The 26,383-nt window shown below is 34.7% G+C and overlaps 1 protein-coding gene across 5 annotated transcripts in view; it reads right to left on the reverse strand.

Moving 5' to 3' along the window:
- Positions 1-5,481: 5,481 nt before the first annotated feature.
- The window catches only part of LOC128985707 (protein angel homolog 2-like), a 32,709-nt gene continuing 11,807 nt past the window's right edge, over positions 5,482-26,383 (reverse strand). For 4 of the 5 annotated variants that reach the window (XM_054405501.1, XM_054405503.1, XM_054405500.1 and 1 more), the window contains 12 exons: positions 23,904-23,978; positions 22,615-22,793; positions 21,107-21,173; positions 20,270-20,435; positions 19,444-19,587; positions 18,845-19,027; positions 16,288-16,348; positions 14,941-15,014; positions 14,266-14,394; positions 13,428-13,582; positions 11,707-11,918; positions 5,482-8,556 (listed from right to left, as the gene is read on the reverse strand). In XM_054405501.1, the coding sequence (XP_054261476.1) occupies positions 8,509-8,556; positions 11,707-11,918; positions 13,428-13,582; positions 14,266-14,394; positions 14,941-15,014; positions 16,288-16,348; positions 18,845-19,027; positions 19,444-19,587; positions 20,270-20,435; positions 21,107-21,173; positions 22,615-22,793; positions 23,904-23,978 (1,493 nt within the window). In that variant the 3' untranslated portion in view covers positions 5,482-8,508. The remainder of the gene's footprint in view (positions 8,557-11,706; positions 11,919-13,427; positions 13,583-14,265; positions 14,395-14,940; positions 15,015-16,287; positions 16,349-18,844; positions 19,028-19,443; positions 19,588-20,269; positions 20,436-21,106; positions 21,174-22,614; positions 22,794-23,903; positions 23,979-26,383) is intronic. The other variant, XM_054405502.1, reaches the window with a different exon arrangement.

The following is a 26,383-nucleotide window of genomic DNA, read 5'->3' on the forward strand; positions in this document are numbered from 1 at the left end:
CTATAGTGTTCTAATCATTTTTCAATTTTTCATTACCCATTTGTTGAGCTTATGAAACCAAATTATCTTTTATATTGAAATCATGTGGTATGCTTAAAATTAAAAGTTACAGAAAGAATTCAAAAAAACTACATTTAAATTCCCGTGGTATTCTTATTTAGAATAGGGAGTAGTTTTAAAGTTACTTTGGTACTATTCAGAGGCCACTTATTTTTAAGGGTTTTTTTTTCCGGAGACCAAAAATAACTACATAATTGGAAAGAACATACTTTAATTGACTTAACTGTCCAAATTTGACATGATTAAGATTAACAGCCTTATTATATTTAGATACAATTAGACCAATTTATTTATTGCATACTAAGTTATGGAATTAACATTTGACTGAAAATTCACTTTATTACCTTCCTTGTAACAGCAATCCAATTCAGGGATGCTCGATATGTCCAAATAAGCTGTAAGTTCAGGACACTCCAAAATAGTACTGTAATCACGAAGATTGACAGTATAGGGTCAGTTTTCAAATAGATAGGTAGATAAAGTTTTGTTGTGATAGGTTGCTGTGTTAAAGCTATTGTTTGAAGCCTAGTTTTATATATTGTTTTCAATTTGTAATAAAAATACTGTGGAAATGGTGACGGGCTGGACTTTCCAACCACGAGTTGCTCCAACTACCAAAAATGTTTGTTTCCCGCACAGGCTCTGTAACCTCAGGGCTTTATTGTTCGTTATTTAATAAAATAATTAGTTAGATTTATGTTGTGAAGAGTATTGTGTTTTTAGTTTATATTTGAAAAATACAATAACATGTAATACTTATGTACAACCTTAGTGTATAAATATGTATTGTATGTACCTGTTGTATTTGAAAAGAACAATAAAGAATTTTTCAACTCAAGTATTTTGTGGTGATGGTAAATTTTAAAAATTATCCCTTAACCAATACAAAATCTTTTTGCCTAGTTAATGTTACAATTAAAATACAGGAAATAGTCAATTTTTCATCATACAAACTCAAAAAATGGCACAGAATCCTATTCCAAACTGGAACTGAATTTACCGTTTGCATGTTAAACCCTTCATGGCAGACTTAAACACGTTCGTTACTGAGCGTTGCATATATGCGACGCCGCGGTCATTGCCACAGACCAAGGTATACATTTGAATCTTACACATAGACCGGCTGTCACTTCGATAACAGTACACACAGACCACGGGCGAAAACCTGTAAAACAGTGATCATTTACATCGTAATACGCTACAATCGTGTTTGTAAATAATTTATTCGTTTTTTTTTGTTTTTTTTTAACCTTTAAATGTCGCATATCTGCGACACCCGGTCTACAACGAAGACAATAGTGAAAACTATCATAGTTTTCTTGAAATAGACCAAATGTTGCATATATGCGACAGTTCATTTTTGTTTGTGTTTTGAGGTGAAGGTAAGTAAAAAAAAACAGATTATTCAAGAACAGTTTATAACTGAACAAATATAAAAGCTACATAGGAACAGTATACATACTGCATACATACATACAGTGATGCAGAAAAGTAAAGACCAGTTTTTCCAACTATCATATGACGTCACCAATCATCATATCCACAGACCAAGCGACGCAGTTGTGCGTCAGACATCTCTGTAGACCACTGCAGGGAATTCAGAGCATTCAAATAGACCGTTACAAAGATATAAGCATTTTAATAACATTAGAACCCTGATGCAAATATACGACAGCAGTCTATTTTAATGTGACTAGATGCGACGGCGGTCTATGGGTGGAAACCGATATGTGCGTCGCTGGTCCATGTCAATAAAAAATTTTGTTCGATTGCAGTAGCAAACGTGTTAAAAGTGGCTGGCTTTTGAGGAAACGTCCTTTGATAGCCCCCCAAACTTAACCATATTCAGCTTTAATAAAATGACGAAAATTAATCTTGGTCATACCTAAGTTTAAGGGTGTCTGGCAGAGACTTAAAACTGCACTAATTGTCTGACAAAGGAGAAATTATTTCTAACACTCCTCCGAAGAAAACATGAGAGAACCAAGCTTTATGTTGGCAATGGTGTTAGAATATAATTTAAAGTCATATGATTCTTCATTACATGTGATTATGTTTTTATTTTTATTTTCAAGTTGTTATGATTATAAGTTCATTATTAAAATGTGTTCTGAAATACTTTTAAACTTTTAATACTTTAAATTAGATTTATCAACAATGATATAATGAAGGTCAACCTTTTTTACCTTTTTGTTGCCAAAGTAAATAAGATCTTTAATTTCATAGTCGGTGATCATTCTTTACTGAATTGGGAGCATGTGCTGAGAAACTTTCAGCTTTTATAAAATAACGAAGCTAGGTCTGGCAGTCATGGGCTCTTGGGCTATAGTACTCTTACTGTTTAAATTTCATTGTTGTTGATGGTGATCAATACTTTATGATCAAGTTCCAAATAACAAAATGTCATAGTAACTTGGATTTTTTTACAAATTGTGATAAATATTTTTCTTTCACAATATGCTATTAGATAACATAAGGAAAGTATAAACAATATTGGATTATCAGGAGTCTATAGATAATAATAGGTCAATTAATTTACACAATTATTTCCTGAATATGTTCATGGCAGTTGACAGCTTCATTACATTTTTTGAGCGAAGCTCTTATACGTCGACTTTTATGCATTTCGTAATACGCAAACTCCTCCTAGACGGCTGAATCAATCGTTTTCAAATTTTGGATGGTGATAAAGACCATATCGGTGAGTGCCAACATCTATATGGCGTTAAAAATAACTCTCAGGAATCCGACTCACTGGGTCTCAAAGTTTCAATGTAATCCTTATGGAAGCAGTATTTGACACATAAACAAAGACATATGATCAGCTGTTGACTTTTGAATGCAGTAGATAAAGAAAAAGCCGATAGCATTATTCCACAGATATTAGAACAGAAACGGTATGAATCATAAATATAATCAAATGAAGACATTAGCTTGAGGTCCGTGACGTATGAAGTGCTAAAGGAAGTACTAAAGGTGAGCAGTCTGGAGTGTGGAAACGTTTATAACGATTAGATTTAGGTATCTGCATTCCTAAAATTCTATGGGAAGGGAGGAAAATGGGTCCCCGCCGTAGGAAGTGGTGAAGGAAGTACTAAAGGTGAGCAGTCTGAAGTGTGGAAACTGTTTATGACGATTAGATTTAGGTATCTGCATTCCAAAAATTATAAGGGAAGGGAGGAAAAAGGGTCCGCGACGTAGGAAGTGATGAAGGAAGTAGTCAAGGCGAGCTGTCCGCAGTGTGGGAACTGCTTATGACCATTAGCCTATATTAAGGTATTTGCAATCCTATGATGCTATGGGAAGGGAGGGAAACAGGTCCGTGACGTAGGAAGTGGTGAAGGAAGTAGTAAAGGCGAGCAGTCCGGAGTGTGGGAACTGTTTATGACAATTAGATTAAGGTATCTGCAATCATAAAATGCTATGGAAAGGGAGGGAAACGGGTCCGCGACGTAGGAAGTGATGAAGGAAGTAGTAAAGGCGAGCAGTCCGGAGTGTGGGAACTGTTTATGACGATTAGGTTAAGGTATCTGCAATCATAAAATTCTATGGAAAGGTAGGAAAACGGGTCCGCGACGTAGGAAGTGATGAAGGAAGTAGTCAAGTCGAGCTGTCCGGAGTGTGGGAACTGTTTATGAAGATTAGATTAAGGTATCTGCAATCATAAAATGCTATGGAAAGGGTGGGAAACAGGTCCGTGGCGTAGGAAGTGGCGAAGGAAGTAGTAAAGGCGAGTAGTCCGGAGTGTGGGAACTGTTTATGACGAATAGATTAAGGTATCTGCAATCATAAAATGCTATGGGAAGGGAGGTAAACAGGTCCGTGACGTAGGAAGTGGTGAAGGAAGTAGTAAATGCGAGCAGTCCGGTTGTCCCTATCAGATAAATAGTGTGGGAACTGTTTATGACCATTAGATTAAGGTATTTGCAATCCTATGATTCTATGGGAAGGGATGGAAACAGGTTCGTGACGAAGGAAGTGATGAAGGAAGTAGTCAAGGCAAGCTGTCCGTAGTGTGGGAACTGTTTATGACGATTAGATTAAGGTATCTGCAATCATAAAATGCTGTGGGAAGGGAGGAAAACAGGTCTATGATGTAGGAAGTGGTGAAGGAAAGTCAAGGCAAGCTGTCCGGAGTGTGGGAACTGTTTATGACGATTAGATCAAGGTATCTGCAATCCTAAAATGCTATGGGAAGGGAGGTAAACAGGTCCGTGACGTAGGAAGTGGTGAAGGAAGTAGTAAATACGAGCAGTCTGGAGTGTGGGAACTGTTTATGACGATTAGATTAAGGGATCTGCAATCCTAAAATGCTATGGGAAGGGAGAGAAAAGGTCCGAGACGTAGGAAGTGGCAAAGGCAGTAGTCAAGGTGAGCTGTCCGGAGTCTGGGATAAAGGTATCTACAATTTTAAAACTCTATGGGAAGAGAGGGAAACAGGTCCGCGACGTAAGAAGAAGTGGAGGAAGAAGTAAGGTGAGCAGTGTGGAGTGTGGGAACTAGAAACCGTTTGTAGCAGTTAGATTAATGTATCTGCAATGCTGAAATGCTTTGAGAAGGGATGGAAATATCCCCACGACATAGAAAATGGTGAAAGAATTAGTAAAGGCTAGCAGTGCGGAGTGTGGGGAATGTTTGGGGCAATTAGATTAACGCATATAAAATACTAAATTGCTATGGAAAGTGATGAAAACAGATCCACGATGTAAAGTAGTAAAGTATGAGCATAGTGTGAAAACCGCCTGTGGCAGTTAGATTGATGTATCTTTAATCCAAAAATGCAATGAGAAGGGAAGGAAACAAGTCTATGACGTAGGAAATGGTGAAGGAAGTAGTAAGGCTAGCAGTGCAGAGTGTGGGAACTGTCTTTGGCAATTACATTAATGTATCTGCAATCCTAAAATGCTATGGGAAGAGAGGGAAATAGGTCCACGACGTAGGGGGTGGTGAAGGAAGTAGTAAAGGTGAGCGTGTTGAGTGTGGGAATAGATTAATGTATCTGCAATGCTAAAACGCTATGGGAAGAGACTGTAGACTGTAGGTTAAAATAATTACGAAGCACGAATCGATACATATTTCGATACATACAATCGTTTACAATAGAAATTTACAACTGAGTTGACAACAGCTGATTTTTACTCCATCCCAGAGGTTAAAAACCATTTTTACTTCCTAAAGAGTAAAAATGCTACTTTAGCCTGCAACGCATGCATTAAAAACGACTGGTATTACTGCAGTATGACCAAAACAATATAATATAAACCCTTGATGACTCCGCTCAATTTTGTGGATGCCTCTGCGAACGCCACCTAGTTTAAACTAATGTTTCCCAGAAGATTGATATTTATATAAACAAATATGTCATTTAGTTTACTTTTTTGGGCTAGGGATAAAATGAAAAAAAAACACCGTTTACTAGATTCATACAACTTTATGCACATCAGACAAATATACATTAACTATCACTACCATTCAATCATTATCAGTAAAATGCAGGATAAAATTGTAATTAGCTCCTTCAAATGATACTAAAATGTAAAACTATATCACAATATAAAAAGTGTAAATATTAAATTAACAGTATTATTTTTTTCATGTAAAAAAAAACCTACAAGTGTTTATTAAAATTATAATTTCTACTTAATGTTAAAGTTTTAATAAATACAGTATACACTTTTTCAACAAACAAGATCCAAAATTTAAAATAAAATCCAATTCATGCAATGACTTTTCAATTAGGGTAGGTATTTACAGTCTTATATATTTATATACAATTGATATAGTGTAATAAGGAACAAGAAATAGTAGTTTTCTTCACTAAGAGCGAAAGTGGCTCTTATTGGTACGCAAGGTGTTTAAAAGCGAGGCGCAGCCGAGCTTCGAAATAAGATTAAGTACCAAAAAGACACTTTTGCTCCATGTGATGAACAACTATTTTCATCATACTGTAGAAATAAGCTTCTAATAATATCCCCGCCACAACAAACCAGCAGACTAAGTGAATTTCCATTTGCCTGATTGGATTTACACTAAAATGTCTCCTTAAAAATATCACTTTACTCCCTATTTTAATATAATTAGTTTAACAAGTACTTTGGGTTTGCTGCAAAAGGGAGGGTAAAAAAGTTTTTTGTCAAATATTTATAGTTTAGTAAGATATGAATCCATTTTCCAAATCAACAGTTAACTAATTCTCCACCATAAGAATAACATGGGAATTTTTAATTTAAAATATTTTGGAATTTTCTCCGTAATCATTCGGCGCATGTTAACGTTCAATATACTAAATTATTTGTTATTTTAAGCTCTACAAAATGGTGTTGATCAAAATTGCTAAATTTTATGTTTTTTGGGTCAAAAATGGGAAAACAAATTTTTACCCCATAAACGGGGGGGATCATAAAGTTTTATTATAACTTGTTTTTGTTTATAGCTTTTTTGTATCTTGAAGTGTGCCAGGTTGAGATTTAGGATCAAAGTTTTACGCCTCTCATTTATAAAACCATTGTCCGATCATGCTGGTTCAAATGAATTTAGGTTTATAGGCCTACAACATTTCATAAAAATCAGATAATTTTTGCTCGAGTTATTATGCTAACGGACGGACACACACATATATATATATATGAATTTGAACGGATGGGGTTTTTGGCCTCATAGGGACCTCAAAACAAAAAAGTAAATCGGTCCCAAGTCCAGGTCGTACCATGGGTGAAACGGTAATAGCTTATTCCCTATATGGGAAATTCGCTAAAATTAGACCACATAATTTGAGGTTATAAAAAGTTGTTATTAATGTTTAGTGTTTACATATTACTGTTGTTTACAAACATGACTTTAAATATTGTGTAGTAAGTAGCGTTTTCATAATGCACTGATAAAATTTTGAGGTTAGCAAACCGAAAAATTTACCATATGTTTTTTCTGTTCCCTATTTAAGTTACCTGAAAACAATAATTTTGCTGACGATTAGAGAGCTAAAACAGCTGCTTTCCGGACAGTATGATGAAAAGTTGTATTCAATAAGCAAATTAGAAAAGGGTACAAGAACTTAGACATTTTATTAACGGATGGGTAAATAATATGAACTTTAACTTGACATTTTTACTTAAGTTTTGAGTAAAACATTATTTATATTATAACCAGCAAACTAATAAAACTGTGTATGGTTCCACAGTGCAGAAGGTTTAAAATTGTAAAATCATAAGTACTATAAAAATACATAGGGGGTTTACTTTTACAAATACATATAATTTATTTTGATACAATTTCTTCATATTACAGTAGTATGAATTTAGGCATCTCAATTCATTACATAAAACGCTTTTATAAAATATGAAATACATTTTTTGTTAATTACTGTGATTTTTACAAGAGTAATTAACATACTGAAAAGAAGCTATAACAATTAGTTGGTAAAATTAGCCACTGCAGTGCATAATCATTCAATATTACACAGAATAAAGTTAAAATAATAAAACAGTTGAGGAAGTAATTTATATATTATTATTATTACTAAACTGGATTGAGGCATTACTTTTGCAATATCTTAAAAAATAAAACTTGGTATATATGACGATGAAGTTGTAACTTAACAGTTAAAAAAATATGATGCAACTCTTAAGAAAAGTGAACTTCAAGCAAACAACACAATAGTAGATCTAAACACAACTCTCTAATCACATTTTCAAAATTGTTCAAAATCTTTGCAGCACAGCAGACAAAGTTTCCCCCATACCCCTTCTGTTTTCTCTTTATTTTTTTAAGAGGTTGGCGTCCTCTTTCAACATTGCATTTGCCCGTCCACAGAGGACCTGTACTTGAAACATATCCAGCAAAGCAGGGGGGGGGGGCAGTACAGGACCTGTACAGTGTACAGTAAGCCTACTGATAAAAAGTAGTGACAGGTACCAGGATTCAAACCCCCCACATTGCTGCCTTGGGCCCAAAGTCCATGGTGCTACCGACTCACCAAACACACCCAAGCGTCGATCTATCGATTATTTATTATGTAAAAAAAGTTTAACAAACTCTTTCCTCTTCAAATTCCTTTAGATAATTACTAACCTCTCTGATTTCCTTAATAACGTTGTTACCCATTTGTAAGTTCGTTTGTAATTTTGACTAACACAACACATGCTCATGTGACAACATGTGTTATTCATACTCATAAATTTGTGTCCAATCCTATGCCATCAATCATTAACACAATAATTAATCATTTCCGTTAGGCCTTTGGTGACTTGTCAATCCTTATTTTAATGTTGAACTAATCTGCACAACAAAATGTTACCAAATGTTAAACACTGCTAAAATTTTTGGTAATTATAAACTTTAAAAAATTAATAACTACAAATTATAAAATAATATACACATCTGAATTTGAAAACAACAGAGTATCAACAGTATAAATATTGTAATCACTTTTATTCTCTATTTAAAGAGTTCTTAAGGTTCTTCACTGCTGCTGCGTTCAGCCTTAGGAGAGTCTGACTTCTGAAAAATTGAAACATAAATTATAAGTATACAATTGAATTCACTAAATAATTGCCCACCTGGCTTATCTTGATGATAAACGGATTAAATAAATACTTTGTTGTTTGTAGATATTTTGGGACATTAAACCATAAAAGTTTGTCAAATGAAGTTGTAGCATTTTAAGTCCAGAGGCTTCAGTTTATCTGAGCTACAACACAAAAATGAACTAAGCAGCACAATACTTTGTAGATTTTATAAATAAACAACAATGTCTAACTAGTTTTAGGAGGAAGAAGCTAGAACACCTCATCTGCTCTCCAATTGGTTGTGTTCGAGACAAGATAGATTTAAATCACTATATTAATTAATTAATAACATTTTTAAGTTCCAACAAATTACTAAGGCTAAAAGTCACAATAGTCTCATCATAGACTATAGACTCCTCATCCCATTGTACATTTTGAAGCTTGTTTTTGTGTCTAATTCATGTACGTCCACACAGATCGCTAGTGTAGACAAAATTTTGTTTCTATTATTTTAGGGTTATTTTCATGATTTGTGCTTTACTATTTGGTTATATGACTAGAAGACCAGTTATTGTTTATGATTATGCAGTTTTATTTGGTTAAATGATGTTTTAAATGACTGAAATATCAAGAAACAAATTGTAAACAAAACATAACCTCTACAGTTGGACGTACAGAACTAACAATAAAATTATTGGCTTCAGCTGTTCCATAAGGATGACAAATCTACTGAGGGAGTATGTTTTATCTATGGTCTCATACTGTCACAATCTTTGAAGAATGGCTTATCTCTTATCTCACAAACACTTTGTCTGTCAACTGAAAGATTTGATCAATAAAAAAACAGGGACAGCTTTCCCCATCTCAACTGGACAGAGCTAAAGCTGGAAACACCACTGTCAATGTAAAACCTAATGAGGCTGCAGGTACTCCAGTGGCCATGACGGTAACAAGAGCAGCTGATCAACTCACAGAGCAGACATCAACTCAAACAGAGCAAATTACTGTGGCACCTGGCGACCTATCGCAAAAAAAATTAAAATTCCTAAAACATTCTGGAGTATAATCAACTCTGAAGTTGGGGAAAATGACAAAAAACCATAGAAAAATATGATTTTAAAACAAAATTCAGAAACAGTTTTAGACCCTGGTAAAATTGCAAATATGTTTAATGGTTATTTTAGCAACATGGTTACAGATTTAAATTGCAACAATCAAAATGTGACAGGGTGATGGCTGATGTGATAGCTGATTTCATCGATGACTTGTTTGTAAAGCCAAAATTTGAGCTGAAAGGGAGGTGGAAAAAATCATTCAATCTTTAAAAAATAAACACTCCAGTGGTCATGATGAAATTCCTGTAACAATAATAAAGGCTGCAAAAACCTACATCAGCAAAATTGTATTTCATCTGATAAATTCTTCGTTTGCATCCGGCATTTTTCCTAACATATTAAAGCAGGCAAAAAAATTAAAAAAATCCTTTACACACAAAAATTAACCCTGAAAATATATCCAATTATCGCCCAGTATCTGTTCTTCCTTCAATTTCTTAAGTGTATTAAAAAGCCGTCTACTTAAAATGATCAGAGTTGTTGGAAAATTTAATATTTTGGATGATAATCAGCAAGGATTTCGGAATGGAAGATCAGTTGTGTGTGCAGCTGTTTTTTTAAATCAAATTAGTCATTGATCAGTACTCAGCAGACAAAGGACATTATAAAATTGTATTTATGGACCTTTCTAAAGCGTTTGATTGTGTAAAACATCTATATAATTAATACGCTACATGAAACTTTGTCGGTTGAGCTCCTCCGCCATTTCTTAACCGATTTTATCCATTGACGTCTCATTAGAAAGAGCATGTCGCGTAGATTTGCAAACTGACCTTACATTTTTGAAAAAGTCCCTTGGGCTCTGCCCCAGTAGCTGTTAAAGTTCCCATGTTATCCTTATAGAGAACATAATTGTTTACATTTTGATCAGCTGTATAATTTAATTGTTGTTATTTATTTCTCAATTCAAAGTCTTTTAATAACTCATCGGAAATTATGACGACTTTTATTTGTTTTTGAGTAACTACTTTAATTCTTTGCAATTGCTCGATTTCGAGCAACGTGTTTACTAGTAGTAAATTACTATAAAAACTTGTCAAATTACCTAATATTTAAACTTGTTAATTTACTAGAAAAAATTATTGGGATATCTAAAAGAGCTCTTAGTTGGTTTTCTTAATATTTGAGAAATAGATCTCAATTCATTGAAATTACCCATTTGACAAATCATAATAGAATTATCAAATCGTCATCAACTTATCAACCAATTAAATTTGGGGTGCCACAAGGTTCAATTTCGAGGCTTTTGCTTTTTTTGTGTTACCTTAAGAAGATACTTTATTTGTCTAGTTAAGCAAAAAATGAATACAGCAATTACTATTTCTAACTAGCCAATTCAAGTTTAAACCCTTCTAAACACATTAGGTATATGAAGATCTAACAAACCAGGATCATAAAGTTTTATTATAACTTGTTTTTGTTTATAGCTTTTTTGTCTCTTGAAGTGTGCCAGGTTGAGATTTAGGATCAAATAGCTTGAGGTACCGGTAACATGCGGTAACGGTATAATTCTGAATTTCCCTCGCAACAACGGAAACATAATCATTTGATCTTCATTGTCTGTCGGGATAACGGCAAAATTCTAATTGTCCCCTGCGGTCATGTAGACATCAACATTGTCTTCCGTGGTCATGGAAACGTAATTGTAGTCACCTGTGATAGTGGGAGAAGCGGTAATTTTGTACTGCACGATCTTCGCAGATGGGTAGGGTATATGTCATGGCAACTTATGAAGCTCGATACCGATACCAATGTCCAAGTATAGTGGTCTCGAGATTCGACACATCTCTAAAAAAAATATGTAGAATTTTAAAACAAGTCTGATGAACCACTATGTACCATGTGAAAAGCAGTGGTGTATTAGTGTAGGTAGTCATTAATTTTTCAATCCATCACATTTCATCATTAATATAATCAGTGATTGTTGTTATCTACTGCAATTGCGAGACGTCGCCAACGTTTCCCTCAAGCAGCCAAAATCTCCTTGCATCTGCAATGGGAAGATCATATATCTAGTTTGTGTTTACCTTGCTTCGAGCAATGGCTGGGCATTCCTTGGTGATTTGTTCCCAGTTGAGAGGGGCTTGTCTGCAGTAAGGTTTGTCTGCACATTGTAATAGGAAAACTCTGTTGTACTGTCGTGGAGACTGTGTGGACTGAGGAGCAGCTTCATCCTCAGATGCTGACATAGCAGACGACAGTTTAGTGGCAGAGCGAGTCTCTGGTCTGTGCCCTCCATCTAGGAGAGGGATGGTTGATGAACAAATATAAACTATAACCTCCACATATCCATTGGCAGACTCAGTTAGAACAGAGTTATGATGATGAGTTGGTGATTAAGAACCTCAGGATGCAGAAGGATGTGTAAAAGGTAGAAACCTTATTTTTAAAGGATTAAAGGAGTTAAAGATCTTTGAATACAGAATAAAGTATACTTTGAGCATGCACAAACAGGGATAGTCATGTACTTGAAGGTAACGGTACAACCTGGCTTAGCCATAAAAACTTACTCAAAAAAACTTAATTGAAGGTACCTAACTAAATAAGGTACTTAACTTAATTAAAGGTAATTTACACCTTGGATAGGCCTACTGGTTTATGAAGATTTTTAAAGAAGACAGGAAGCACTAACCCAGATTCTATTCATTTATCTCTCATATTTTAGTCCGTCAAAATATTTAGGCAGTTTGAGGGGAAGTTCTCCCACTACTTTTTTTTGCTTAAATTATGTTGCAGCTGATTGACGTTTTAGCAAACAACAGCTGTTGAGGTATTATTTTAAAGGTAGGATAAAGTGGAAGGGATAGATTTTCTCCCCTAAAACCGCATAAATTTCTTGAACGGAGTATATAAAATTAAAAATTATCATACAGTTGAACCTCGATTAACTATTAAACTCTATTATCTGTCACCGCAAAAGAGCAAACCATATTGACTGACAATGTCACCTGTTTCACCAGCTATTCTGAACCTGTGAAATGTTTTGTGGCAATAAAGTAGTGTTTCATTTAATTTAATGTTTTGATAATTTTACTGCAGGTTATTGATGCGCCTTTAAAGAATCCTGTATTTTCTCAAACAAGATATATCACTAGCAGCTGTTTCATAAGGAATTAGTTCTTCTCTAACGACATTCTTGAGACAATTCAATTCAATATTTCTTTATTCATTGAAGCACAAAGTACATGAATAGTGTCATTCTCTTAAATGTTTTTATATTACAATGTTATATTCTATGGATACAAAGTTCTTAAAATCTAACATAAGTTTATACAAATTACAAATTAACGCTCCTTCTAAAAATTTTAAAGTTCATCAAGGGAATACAATACCTTGTTGATGAGAAATGTTTTAAGACCCCTCTTAAATCCGACCATGCTTTTTGCCGATTTAATTTCATTTGGAATTTTGTTGTAAAATTTGGAGCCGGTATAACTTGGTTTTTTACTGTAAAGTTCTAATCTGTGGCGGTTTAGAGCAATGTTGGTTTTGTTTCTGGTATTGTAGTGATGGTGTTCACCAGTTAACGCCAATTGAGAAAATCTGTTTTTAACATATAGAACTGTTTCATAGATGTACAATCCATATACTGTCATTATTTTTAATGATCTAAAATGCTCTTTTGAAGTTCTCGAGTCAAGGTCCAAAATAATTCTTATAGCTCGTTTTTGTAATTTTTTTGTAACAAGACAAAATTATGAACAACAGTGTTGCAAGTAAAATTTGAATAGCCCAAAAGTCAACTCACTCTGTAGTTTCAGGAAAAACTTTGCGACTAGAGGAAGGTGGTCGGAACCAAACGCAAAGTTGGGAAGGTGTCTGAGGAATCTCTCACACTCGTCTTGTGTTGGTAGCCTCAGCTTGGATATTAACTGTAGACGACCTTCATGGGACTTGGGAGAGCTGAACAGAACAATGCAACAGATTACCAACCAGCTGACTGCAGAGATGACTTATTTATCGTGTTTCACATTGTATTGGAATGTTAACAATTAAAAACCTCACATCTCAACCCTTGGGATTCAAATTATGCTAAATATCAACAAATATTCTTCAGTTAGTATATTACCTACAAATGGACGTAGTAGTAAAGGCATGATGAAGGTCAGTAGCTCACTCACTTTCAACATTAAAATATGGCCTGTATTTTGGAGAGCAATATTGAAGCACTGAGCATGGTTTGAATGCAAAAATAATTCATTAAATCATGTCAAATGCAATAAGGTGTGATACTTAACTATGACTATGCTTTTTACAGCATGGGAAGGAATTATTAACTCCCATTATTTCCGCTATAAATAGAGGAACCACTTTAAATAGGATAAAAATATATCTCATGTATTAAGGTGGTAATTACAATTCCATCCATCCTCCCTGTGCTATCAGGATAAACAGCCAGGTTTTAATGCCGTTAAGTTTAAGAAGATTATTAATTAAGGTAGAATCTTCATCTTCATAAATAAAAAGTTGGTCTTAAAGACAAATCTACACCAGGCATATCACTCCATTCTACTTTATGTTAAGGTTAAAATATTCCCAGTTGTGCCTCAGCTATGCTGAGCAGGTGTTATTATGCAGATATTTACCTATAGAATATGTAGTCAACAGTGACCCAGTCTTCATGATGAGTTGATGCCTCCAACTGACCATTCGGGAGAATGTGATTGTAGACTGAGCGGAAATTGAACCCATGTTTCAGCGTGCCCGACTCGAATCTGCATTGGAACAAATTCAGCATTCAAGCTTATGATAGATCCCATCTCTAGGTGATTAGGCAGGAGTTGATCCCGTGACCTCAGGGACCGAAGCTTCACGCTTTATCGCTAAATCAGCACGCTGCCCAATAAGAGCAAGTAGTATGTGATTGCATTTTATAATAACAAATTATGCAACAATTTAGATAATGATGTTAATTATTTTCCTTAATTTTCATCAATCATAGTATTTTTCTTCTAAGAAAGATTTTAATTTTGTAAATAAGACCGATGCACCTATTTGTGTCTTTAAGAACGATGCGCCCCTTGAGGATTAATGTTAATACAGTACATTTCACATGTATCTTACTTAAGTTAATTGAACAGTATTGCTCCTCCCTTCTCCTTAAAAAAACCTCAGTATCACGCTTCGTTTTATAGAAATAACTCCTTGTTATAGCAATTTTTTTGACCATAGTTGTATTGTTATTTAAGTGTTAAGTCTTATTTGAATTTTCAAAGGTGAGTAAACTACAAATTTAAACTAAGAAAGTAAAGTGATTTTACCTGTCATCCTTATAAGAATCATCTAAGTCTTCATTGTCTCGGAGGGGGCTTCTATTATGCTCGCTGTTGTAGAGCTGCAAAAACGTTTATTCAATTTATATTTGAAAAATATTAAAGAGAAAGCATACAGCTTTGCTAACAGTTATACCTGTTGAAAATGCTGACATAAATGCTAAATTATATTTTTATAGGGCGTTCTTTGAGGCCCTGATATTTTTGGGTCGGTTCGGGCAATCAGTTGGCCCGAGAGATCGGTTTTGGGTCGGTAATAATTTTTGGGCGGTGATCGGGGTCATATATGTTAAGAGAAGTGTGGGCAGCTCGAGTTTTGAGCTGAGCCTATACTTTCGCAACCACAGATAGAGTCTGCATAGTTTGCAAATGAAAGCAGACAATTTTACCGTGAGCGCAGGAGATGGTGATGTCTCTGTGACTGCAGAAGATGATCACGATTTTGCAGTGACCTCGGAAGTAGTGATGGCCAAAACCAGAAATTTTGAATCTCAAAACCAAAACCGAAACTTTTCAAAATCGAATCCCGAATCTCAAAATCTTAACGCGAAACTTTGTAATGTAATCGAAGATGTTCACAATTTAGTCATGGCCACTGAAAATTTCTCGATTTTGCTGTGATTGCATAAGATTTTTTCAATTACAGCGTCACCGAAGGTTTTTTTTATTTTGTCATGGCCACAAAATCGCTGTGTTCGCAGACGATGTTCTTCATTAGTACGATAGCTCAGATAAAAAAGCCTGTGTTTTAGATTAAATTTGCTAAACACTTGGAACACTATTTGAACAAGTTTGCGAACCTGATCAGTCTATGGGGAGCAGCGTTTTATGGGGGAGAATAAAAAGGGTAAAAGTTGGGTCTTCCCATTTATCACCTTCAAAACATAACATTTTACAATTTCTTTCCAAACCATTTTGTGGAACATAAGATGAATAATTTTATACATTGCACATTGTTGCACGCCTAATGGTTACAGGGAAAATTACAAAAAAGAGTTAATTTAAAATGTGTATGTTATATTGTATCGAAAACAATATAAACTGTTATAGTCTGCTTGTTGATAGATATTTTATGGATTAAATTGACAATTATTTGATAATTAATAACCATTCATTAAAATCATTCCATATTATGTACCCTGTAGCAGCAAACCTAAGTACTCATCAACCCAATTTGTTTTTATTTAAATAAAAATTGAATAAATCTGACATGTTTAAGGAAGTATTAGTGAAAACTCAATCAAGCAAATGGACATGACACTTATACTGCAGTTTTGCTGTGACGGGGTACAATTCAGACCAGACTTTAATTACAAAGTTAACAGCTTTACTCACCCTCGTAGTGGACGAGTCTTCTCCAACCACTCTGGCTGCTATCACATCTGCATGTTGGCATCTGTATGAAAAATCACAACAAAACTTTTATAAAACATTCTTATATTTTGTACAAAGAATGTTTTCAAGGATGCATCCACAATTTTTTAGCATTAAAGAATAGGAACGTGTTACTTGGAATTTATTAATTTAATAGTTCATAAAACTTACTTACTTACTCCCATGGCCATTTGTACCCCAAGTGGTACTTGGCCTCACCAACACATTGTCTCCACGTCGCCCTGTCTCTTGCGGTATCTTCATTAACTTCCATCCTGGCCATATCTTTCTTTACTTCATCCGCCCAGCGTTTCCTCGGTCTCCCTCGTGGTCTCCTCCCCAGTGGGTCACTTTTCCATATTTGATAAAGTGTGCTAGTTTCCTCTCTTCTAATGATGTGGCCCGTCCAGCGAAGCCTCCTGCTTTTAGCCTCCACAATTATATCTGGCTCCTTGAACAGGTCTCTTAGTTCCTGATTATGTTTAATTCTCCACACATCTCCTTCTTTAGTAGGGCCAAAGATTTAGCGCAGAACTTTATTTTCAAAAGTAATAAGTTTTTTCTCTGTTTTTATCCATAATCCAGGTTTCAGCTCCATAAAGAAGGAAAGGTCTTATGATAGTTTTGTAGATTTTAAGTTTAGTGTGATGAGACAATAATCTTGATGATAATAATTTGTTTAGAGCATACATACTTCTACTGGCTAGGTTTATTCTATTCTTTATTTCTATGTGTTCCTCACTTTGTGAGCTGACAATAACTCCTAAATATTTAAAAGACTCAACTTGTTCATACTGTTGTTCTATTTCTGTCATGTTCTCCTCGTTCTCTGCTCCCCTTCCAAATCTGACAAGTTTTGTTTTGTTGTCATTTATTTTCAGGCCCACTGCTCTTGTTTCTCTTTTAAGGATTTCAAACATTTCCTGGAGTTCTTCTCTGGTCTCTACAGTACTAGATTATCTGCAAAGGCGAGCACGCTTATCTTCCTTCCAATTCTTATGCCATTTTCCGTATTCTTCAGCTCTTTAAGTGCTATATTCTCAAAAGTGCTATATATATGCTCAAGCGCTATATTGAAGAGTGTAGGTGAAATAATATCTCCCTGCCTAACTCCTGTTTTTTGTCAAAGGATGTTGAGTAGTCATTTTCTATTTTAACCTTGCTCTAAGAGCCATTATAAAACATTAACGCAATAATGAAAAAGAGGAATTCTATAGAACCAATAATTTTATAACTATTATAAAAAGTCTGTAAAACAAAAGAATTGCAAAAAATTGCTTTTATTGTCAGAGTGAATGTATTATTGAGGGATGATTACTGTTGGTTGATATATGAAGGCATGTTACTTGCAAAACAATTTATGTTGCTTTGGACAACTAAATAAATGGATGTATTTGACGACTGATATGTATGGTTGTAAACAATTTTACCTATTCAGAGAATAAATTACTATGAATATGACTAACCTTACTTAATAAAAATAAATATGATCGTCTAGGTCACCAAGTGGTTAGGCTCCCCTTCAAATCTAAGAGGGTAAATGGTTTGATTCCAAGCAACATTTCCCTGAACCCAGATGCTATCTGTCATGGGGCTATCAAAAAATTATGCTATCATCATTTAAGACAAAGTCACACACTTAGGTGAACATTTTAAGATGAATATGTGTGCAAGGTGTAGAATGGCATTGGTTGATCTATGTAGCTTTGTTACTGACTGCCTACAATAAGCTGTTACTTTATAGCCAAATGACCAAGGACAACTGGGCTCAATTTTGAACCATCAATCTTTTGATTTATAGGCAAGAACTATAACCACTCAGCTAACTAACTTCAATTATAATAATTTTATCTGACAAAGTGTTCCAAACTGAATCTGTATTTTTTGAATTCATACTATTGACGACACTATCTCAACAACTCACTGGCCACCATTTTAGACATAAAGAGAACTCTCTCTTCCTTAGTTGAAAATCCTGTCAGTGACAGTGAAATAATATTCTAATGTTTTGTTTATATAGTGAAGAGTAGACGACTGAGATGGGCAGTCCATGTAGAAAGAAGGGAAGAAGAAAGTATGCTTAAGAAGATAGCCAATGGACAACCACGAGGCACCTGCCTGCTAGGAAGAACGAAGTTGAGATGGAGAGACCAAGTCCAGAAGGACCTACACAGAGTGGGGGCATCTCTTGACTTGGCGGCAGACCAAGGAGGTAAGGTAAGGTAAGTGTAAAGTTGTGTTTTTCCTGTGCCAGTTTGGACTTTTTCCCATTCAGGTAAGCCTGCTATCCTCTCAAAAATCCTAATTATCTAACAAAGTGTTAACTTTAGTATAGTTGACAAGATAAAGGCTTGGACCATACCCTACCAAAAAAACCAATAACATAGAAACACAAATAGAATATAAAAATAGGCTTCCATCCATCCATCTGTACAAACATTCAAAAATGTGAAAGGTAAGGAAGCCTAATTAGTCATAAATGGGTCCAGTTGGGCTACTATAAAATATATTTTAATACCTATCAGTGATGCCGAGACGCCAGGGCAGTAGTGTACGTGGCAATCGGTTGTTATCAGGTGAACTGATCTTGAGGTCGCGACGTGACGTTCCCTCGTAACGCAGTTGCCCTTCTGTCAACAGCTGATACACTCCATTGCGAGGTTTCAGGTTAAAGTCCCCCGTTAATATGACCGGGTAGTAGCTGTCAGAGACAATATAAACTTGTTAGCATTGTACTGTATATTTCCAACATGAATGAAGGAAATTGAGTTAAACAATGTAAACTAAAACTCTAACTTTACGAAAAGTAAAAAAAAAATGGAAATGGAAATGTATACAGATATTAGAAACGACTGCTGAATGCTAACTAAAGAAGAATTAGATTTAGACTTATAGATAAATATTGCAGCAATCAAAAATGGAAATATGGTTTTAAAATTACAAAAAATTGTGGGTGTTAAAATATTGTATGTTTGTTCTAACATATTCTGCATGACGCTGAATCCAACTGTAGTTTCATGAGATTAGTTTTATTTTATGAAAAACAATAAGAAAATCTAATTCCAACTGAATTGATGTAGCCTAACTAATTACTGATTTGTTTACCACTACACTTACGTAAGAGCGTCTTTGTTGTAAGCTAGCCTGTCTATCTCAGCCAACAACAGTTGCATCTGAGCAAGCCTAACATCACTCCGCCGTGGGTTGTACAGCAGATGTGTTGTGGCCACCACTATAGCATTGCTCGGGGAGTCCTTCAGCCTACCAATTGTAAATCAAATGATTACTGAATCACCATTAAGACTGATTACAAAATATCCTATTAGTTTCAAGTGTGTGTGACATTCAAAAACTAACCCCACTGTGTTTGGTAGGCCTCCTAACAATTATAGGATCACAGGAAGGTGACAAATAGAGAAAATCAAATCCTAAAAAATCTAGTCCCAAATCCTTCAGTCAAGCAAGTTTTTTTTTTTTTTTTTATAAAATAAAATACAATATAAAATCATTGCCATTCATGTATCATAAATATTATTTTTTTGGATGAAGTCTAAACCTAATAATTGGCTTTCAAAACCGTACGCTAGAATCACAAACTCTGTGATCATTTCCCACAATCACAATAATATATTGAGATTTTCGTACTGATAAAAAAAAAACCACAGGGGATATGGAAAAAGCAATAAGATTAAAAAGACACTTTCCAACTACTGACCCACAGTTTTGACTCAACTTCCGCCGGTTTCTTGTCCGACTAATCAGCAGATTGTTTACATGAGGTGTTTCCCATGTCTTTGACATTTTCAAGTTCAACTATGCACGATGACTACGGTAAACATATGTTCATGTATGGCCTAAGGATGGCAACATTTCGGTGCCAAAACTTGTGGCTTTATGCAATTGAAATGATTATCGAAAGCTATTTACACAACTGATGATTTACCTGAGTCGCAACACAAGTCCCACATTGTCTCTGTCCAGCACACTGACTCCTGGTTGGTAGAACTCTACCTGTGAGTGAGTCTCAGTGTCAAACACAGCTGCCTTGTAGAACACAGCCACGCCGTCCTGGTTCCTGCCGGTTCGTTTCTTGTACACCCATCTGTAGCCTACAGGTCAACAAATCAATCCAAGAATGATGAGTTTTCACGGCAATTATTTCAAGATGATAGTTTACTATAATGAATTGAATAATGGAGAAATCTCTTGGCAAAACTTAGACCAGGCTATAGTCGATCAGATGGATTAATGTGATCATAGCAAGTGATGCACAGCACTACGAGGTTTGCCTTGGAAGACTGTTAATGCTAAAAATGTTATTGTCTTGGCACTGATTTGAGCTTTAAATAAATTGTTGGTTACATTGTATATAGACCATGAAAAAGTGGCAGAAGAAAATGTTTATTTTCATTTACGAGGTGAAAAAAATAAAACCTAGTTAGTAGACTCACTCTAAAATCCCGACCCATTTGGTTTACTGTTTGGGAGGTTTAGTCGGCCACATGTGCAAGACTCACAATAATTGTACACATAATCCGCTTTAAAAAATGAAAAATATAATCTTCAGCCATAAGTAATTTTACAACATATAAAACAAATGGAGTTATGAGTAAATGAAGTCTATTAGGTGCTGTGGGCTATTATTTTTTAGCTATGACGTGCTAAAAAATAATAGCCCTCAGCACCTAATTAAAATTAATTTAGAGGGTCAAGTTACACTTCTTGGCTTTAAAAAAGTGCTTAAAAACGCAATGATAGTATTGTTTTAACTCTTTATTACCTAGATCCAAAAGCTTAGCATAATGGCTGGCGAGATGTGCGGTGTCAACCTCTTGCAGGCAAAGAATCTGAAAAACAGTTGGTAATTATTTGCATGAGAGCTAATGTTTTTGAATTTCAAGACTAGATTTTTTTAAATTTGTATTAACAGACAGCAAAGTGTCAGTGGTTCATTTTCCAAAATAAACCACTGATTGTTGTTTGTAACCAGTATTCGATTTGAGGGGGAACACGGTGGAACAAAGTGTCCCTTTTGGAACGTAAAAATATTGGCATAAATAGGTACTAATTAAATTAAATAGCTTACAGTTTCGGCACCTCATTTTTACAAATCGAGCACTGGTTATAGCTATAGTTGTTTATCAAATTATGTACGTTGTATACTATGGTACTATCTAAACAGAGGTATTTCAAAACAATAATTCATAAAATAGAACCTCAACTATTCCACACTTCATAATATAAACCCTCCTGAAATCCAGCTTGATCCCATCCCTGAAAAAAATCATAACCTAAAATACATATTACAATGGAATGTTTCCTTATTAAAGTACGTGAGAGTGCGGAATAATATTGAACATCTCTATAGGAAAATGTATTATGAAATTGCATACATTAATCCTACATTAATTACTGTACCTAATATTTAATATCATAGAGTAGTACAGTAGACAATAAATAACTATGTGTGTGAAGCCCAACTGCACTACTGGCAATTAGTGATGACAAATCCGATAAAACACAGAACTCACATACACACACTTGCCAGCCATTCATAAAAAAACGTATCGCTCCTTGACTGCAATTTGATTTTTTTTATAAATGTACCAGTACCACTCAATGTTTCCATTTAATATTTCTACCCTATGTGAAGTTAAAAGTAACCTACAATCTACAATACTTTGTTCAAGATTTGATAGGAAAATTAATCAGTACAGTTTTTTCTAGAACTTTGGCTGTCTCAAATTCACTAGTGGTAGGCCTAACTCTAAATCACTAATTTAAATTGCCTCCTGATGGTACACCTTTTCCCTAATTCCAGTCTACTGGGCCGTACCTTTAAACTAGATTATTGAGGTTCTTCTGTAATAAAGTCATTAAATCTCACAGATTTCACTTTGAAACTCTTGACTTTTTAGTTTTTATGATTAACCAATTGTCTGGATCAGAACCAGACATCAGAACTTAAATTAGAAATCCTACGGCTTTACCAGAATCTTCAGGGATTGTGGAAAATTTGCCAACAACCAAAATAATCTTAAACAAAATCATTGGCAATAGAGGCAAACTACACCACAACCACCAACAAATGTGGTAGGCCTAAACTTCAACACAAACATCAAAAATCAAGTTAAAATTTGAAAAAAAACATGTACCAGTCTTTTGTGACTCAGCCATATTCAATGGCAAATATTACGACATCCACAAGTATAAGAAACTCACAATAGGCCACCAAAAAGGGATGAGAAGTGAGTAGTGCAGTACTGTCTTTACAAATTTAACCCATACCTCAGGGTTTTCATCCTTGATTTCCTCGTAGATGAGGCCCCATCTCCTAGCCCATCCCAGCGCTCGTCTGTCGTGGTTCTTATACAGGTACATGTGTCCTTCCAGTAATGTCTGAGCCAGGACATTATAGCTCATCACTTTGAATGTGAAAGATGTGTTGACATCCAAATTTATTTCTCCTAAAACATTTTGAGATTTTAAATTCAAAATAAAATAGGCCTATTTTACATAGAAAACTATTAAGAACTAAAAGTTATGGTTACAAAACACATAAACCACACTAAAACTTAGGCTTTAATATCAATGAAGACAAAACCAAAATAATATAATGTGGAAGAGCTACTCCAAATAATAAAAAATGTATAAATAGAAGGAAACAAATTTTATAAAGTAAACAATTTATCTTACCTATAAGTAATACTGACGAATAATAATAAATAAGAAACAGAAATACAACAAAGATTAAAAGTTACATATAAAAGTGCACATAAAAGTTAATCGGCATGCCACAAATTGTTGAGTTCTCGTTCTCATAAAACTACTTGACATAAAACTAAAATATGTATCTACAAAACTATAATTAGCCTAAAAGACTAAAAGTGTTCAAAAACAAAATTCTAAGGAAAATCTATGGACCATCCTTTGAAAATGGAGAATGGAGCACAACAGGGAGTTGAGAAAATTGTACAGTAGACTCCCTCTGATCCGGACACCTTTTAACCGGACTACACTCTGTAGAAGTGACATCTCTTTATCTGGACAATTTTTATCAGCATATCGGTTTAACCGGACTAGATTGGCAGGTTAATTGCTTCTAATGTATTTCATGTTACCTGAGGAAAGGAACCTGCCCACCAACTGGCTTCGTGTAAACACGGCTTTTAAAAGCCTTGAACATTTGGTTTAAACAGCAGAGAAAAAGTAGCAAAAATTACCCTACATTAGTGGGGACAGTAGTAACCCACATATCTGTCAAAGTACTGACTAGTAGACCCATTTTAGGAGTTAGAAACTAAAATTTGATAAGAGCCAATATTGAGTTGTAAGTAAATTGAAAATCTTTATCTAACTAATAGCCGTTCAACTCCCTAAATTATACTTTATAATGGTTGGTTCTTTCATAAGTTATTGGTATTTGTTATTGATGACCAAAAGTGAGTGTAAGATTCCTCTCTCACTAACAATAGTAACTGGATAGAAAGATATGTTAGTTATTGTCCCCAATAGTGACAAAAATTTAATAACACAAAAATTATAAGTCAACAAAATTTTTAAAAAACACTAAATACCTTCATGAATTTTCTTTCCAAAATCAGTAAACTCTTCATATCTCAGCTCTTCTTTCCTTCTTGATTCTCTGTTAGCTGGAAGATGTGAACAAAGCATTAGACGATGAAAATAAAAAGATAACACAAAGATCAAACCCTAACAGCTTACACATGGATAAAAATTATTCTTAAATAAATTGCTGATTATTAAGACCCAACTGTGTCATATTTTTAGGTTGAATTAATGTTTAAAATCTTAATTGATGTCACTAAGTTTGAATATTTAAATGCATTTAACAATAAATACCCTATTATGGTTTAGGGTTTCTTCAACATAATAAGTTTGATAAGACAAAGACAGATTCTAATAAGAAGGTCTAAAGAAACCCCAACATACAAAGGTTAAAGTTTAATCAGTCCTTAGATAAAGATAAACATCGCTCATAGTATTGTAAATGGTTTGTTTACAGCCAACTGTTTATTAAATAGCCAACACTATTTAATAAACAGCTGACAAATATTCTTACATTTAATATACAATAGAGTCTTACAATATTATTTCCAACTAGCTGTGTACCCGTTCTACGCACGGGGATCTTATAATATTCAGTTGAAACCTTCTTATATAACGAACAGCAGTTGGTTTGCATATTTTAAGATATGCTGGCCAAACTATTATACATAGCTTCATTTTATGTTGTTTTTTGTTGTTCCGGATCGGTATGACAATCAATAAAAGGTTAAATTACCTCTGTGTCTGCCGGTCGATCCTATAACGGTAGGCTTACTTTTATTTTTACTATCTGATCTCGTTTGCATGGCTCAATCACGTCCTGGTTGAAGTTCGTTCGCTACGCTCACTCACCTGTATGTTGGAGCTCGTTCGCTGCGCTCACTTTGCTCACTTGCCTTCAGGTTAGCTCGTTCGCTACGCTCACTCGCCTCCAGGTTGCAAATTAGCTGTTGTCATAAATGTAAAAGAAATAATAGTGCTAGTGCTGCACCCTGTTGGTAATCCTTGTAACTTTAATGCTATTGAACATCACAGAACAGAACCAACTTGTTTAATTGAAACAGCTGTTAAGATTCAATAATTTCATTTCTCATAAGGTTAACATGGGCTTCCAGAAATTCCACGTCAAAAATCGACAAAAACTTGATTTTCAAGGGTTTACTGTTAAATATCTAACTGTCTCATATTCGATGAAATACGTCTAAAACCATCTCATATATGTATAGTATTTGGAAAATAAGTTTCAGGCGGGACAGTGCTATAGTTATTGAGGAGTAGTTGTAATAAAGTGCGTATTTTAGCGTTACCAAGAGAATGACAGATAGACAGACAGACAGACAGACAGACAGAAATTGAGATAAGGTTTGATTCGGTTTCTCTGACCTATGAAATGTAAAAATAACCAAAAAGTTCATTATTCTAAGCAATGTACAGACAAAACTCTAATTTTATTTATATAGATAAGTGGATTCTTACAATATATTTTTAAGTATGTTAAACAGGGTGTTCAAAAAAGAATGCCGGGATTTTAAATGGCTGTTGCTTGGGGACTATTAAAGATATTTAAACGATTTTAACTTCAAATTGAAGGGAGAAGAAGTAAGAGTTTTCTCATACTTTTGATAAATTCAGAAAATTTGATAAAATTCGGATTTTCAACAATCTTATCCCTTTCCACTCCAACTACGGGAGGCCTATTTTCTCACCATCTCCATTTAATTGGAGCTAAATTTGCATATTTCATTTGTTTACCAAAAAATAAATATCATCTTGATTTATAGAAGGCTAGTAATATTTCCCGAATACTCACACAAAAAAAAATTCAAAAATCAAAATACAAGCATCATAGGCCTACGTTGTCATAGCGACGGGCGGGCCCGGCCCGACATTGGAGTTTGTGCGGCCATGACGAATGGCGGGGCTCCCCTGCCAATTGAGCGGAAAGGGTTAAGTGAGCGTAAAACTGGCAAAGTCTGTGCGCTTAGGGCGTTTGGCAGGTTTAATCCAACATCTTAACTGAATTTTGTAGGCACAAAGTCTCAATCTTTTACGGATAAAAACATCATGGAGTGGCAATTTCTGGCAATAGATTTTTTTTTTTTTTTTGTTACTGATGCAGGTTGTTGGATTTCCTTTTGCCTGCCAGGTGGATGTCCTTTCAAAACACTACCTGTGACACAAAACTCATTAAACCAGCATCAAATTGTTTTATATAAACAAACAGATTTAAATTTAGTTTAATTTAACAATCTATTTGAATAACTCTGCAAACCACAGATCAAACTACATCTTCTGTTGCACAGTTAACATCGTACTGGCGACTGGTGTCAGGAATTTGAGTCACAACGACAGCCTGAAACTGTAGCCTACATCTATTTTGCGCATGCCACGATTAACGTTTCCTCCCTTGCTACATGGAAAACCAAACTTGGTCATTTCAACTCCAATTTAACCTTTAAATCCTTTAGTTATCTTGAATAGTACCTAA

The sequence above is a fragment of the Macrosteles quadrilineatus genome, unplaced genomic scaffold (genome assembly GCF_028750875.1).
Source record: "Macrosteles quadrilineatus isolate MER2022 unplaced genomic scaffold, UCM_ALF_1.0 Scaffold_2__2_contigs__length_208266976, whole genome shotgun sequence".
Classification (NCBI taxonomy): domain Eukaryota; kingdom Metazoa; phylum Arthropoda; class Insecta; order Hemiptera; family Cicadellidae; genus Macrosteles; species Macrosteles quadrilineatus.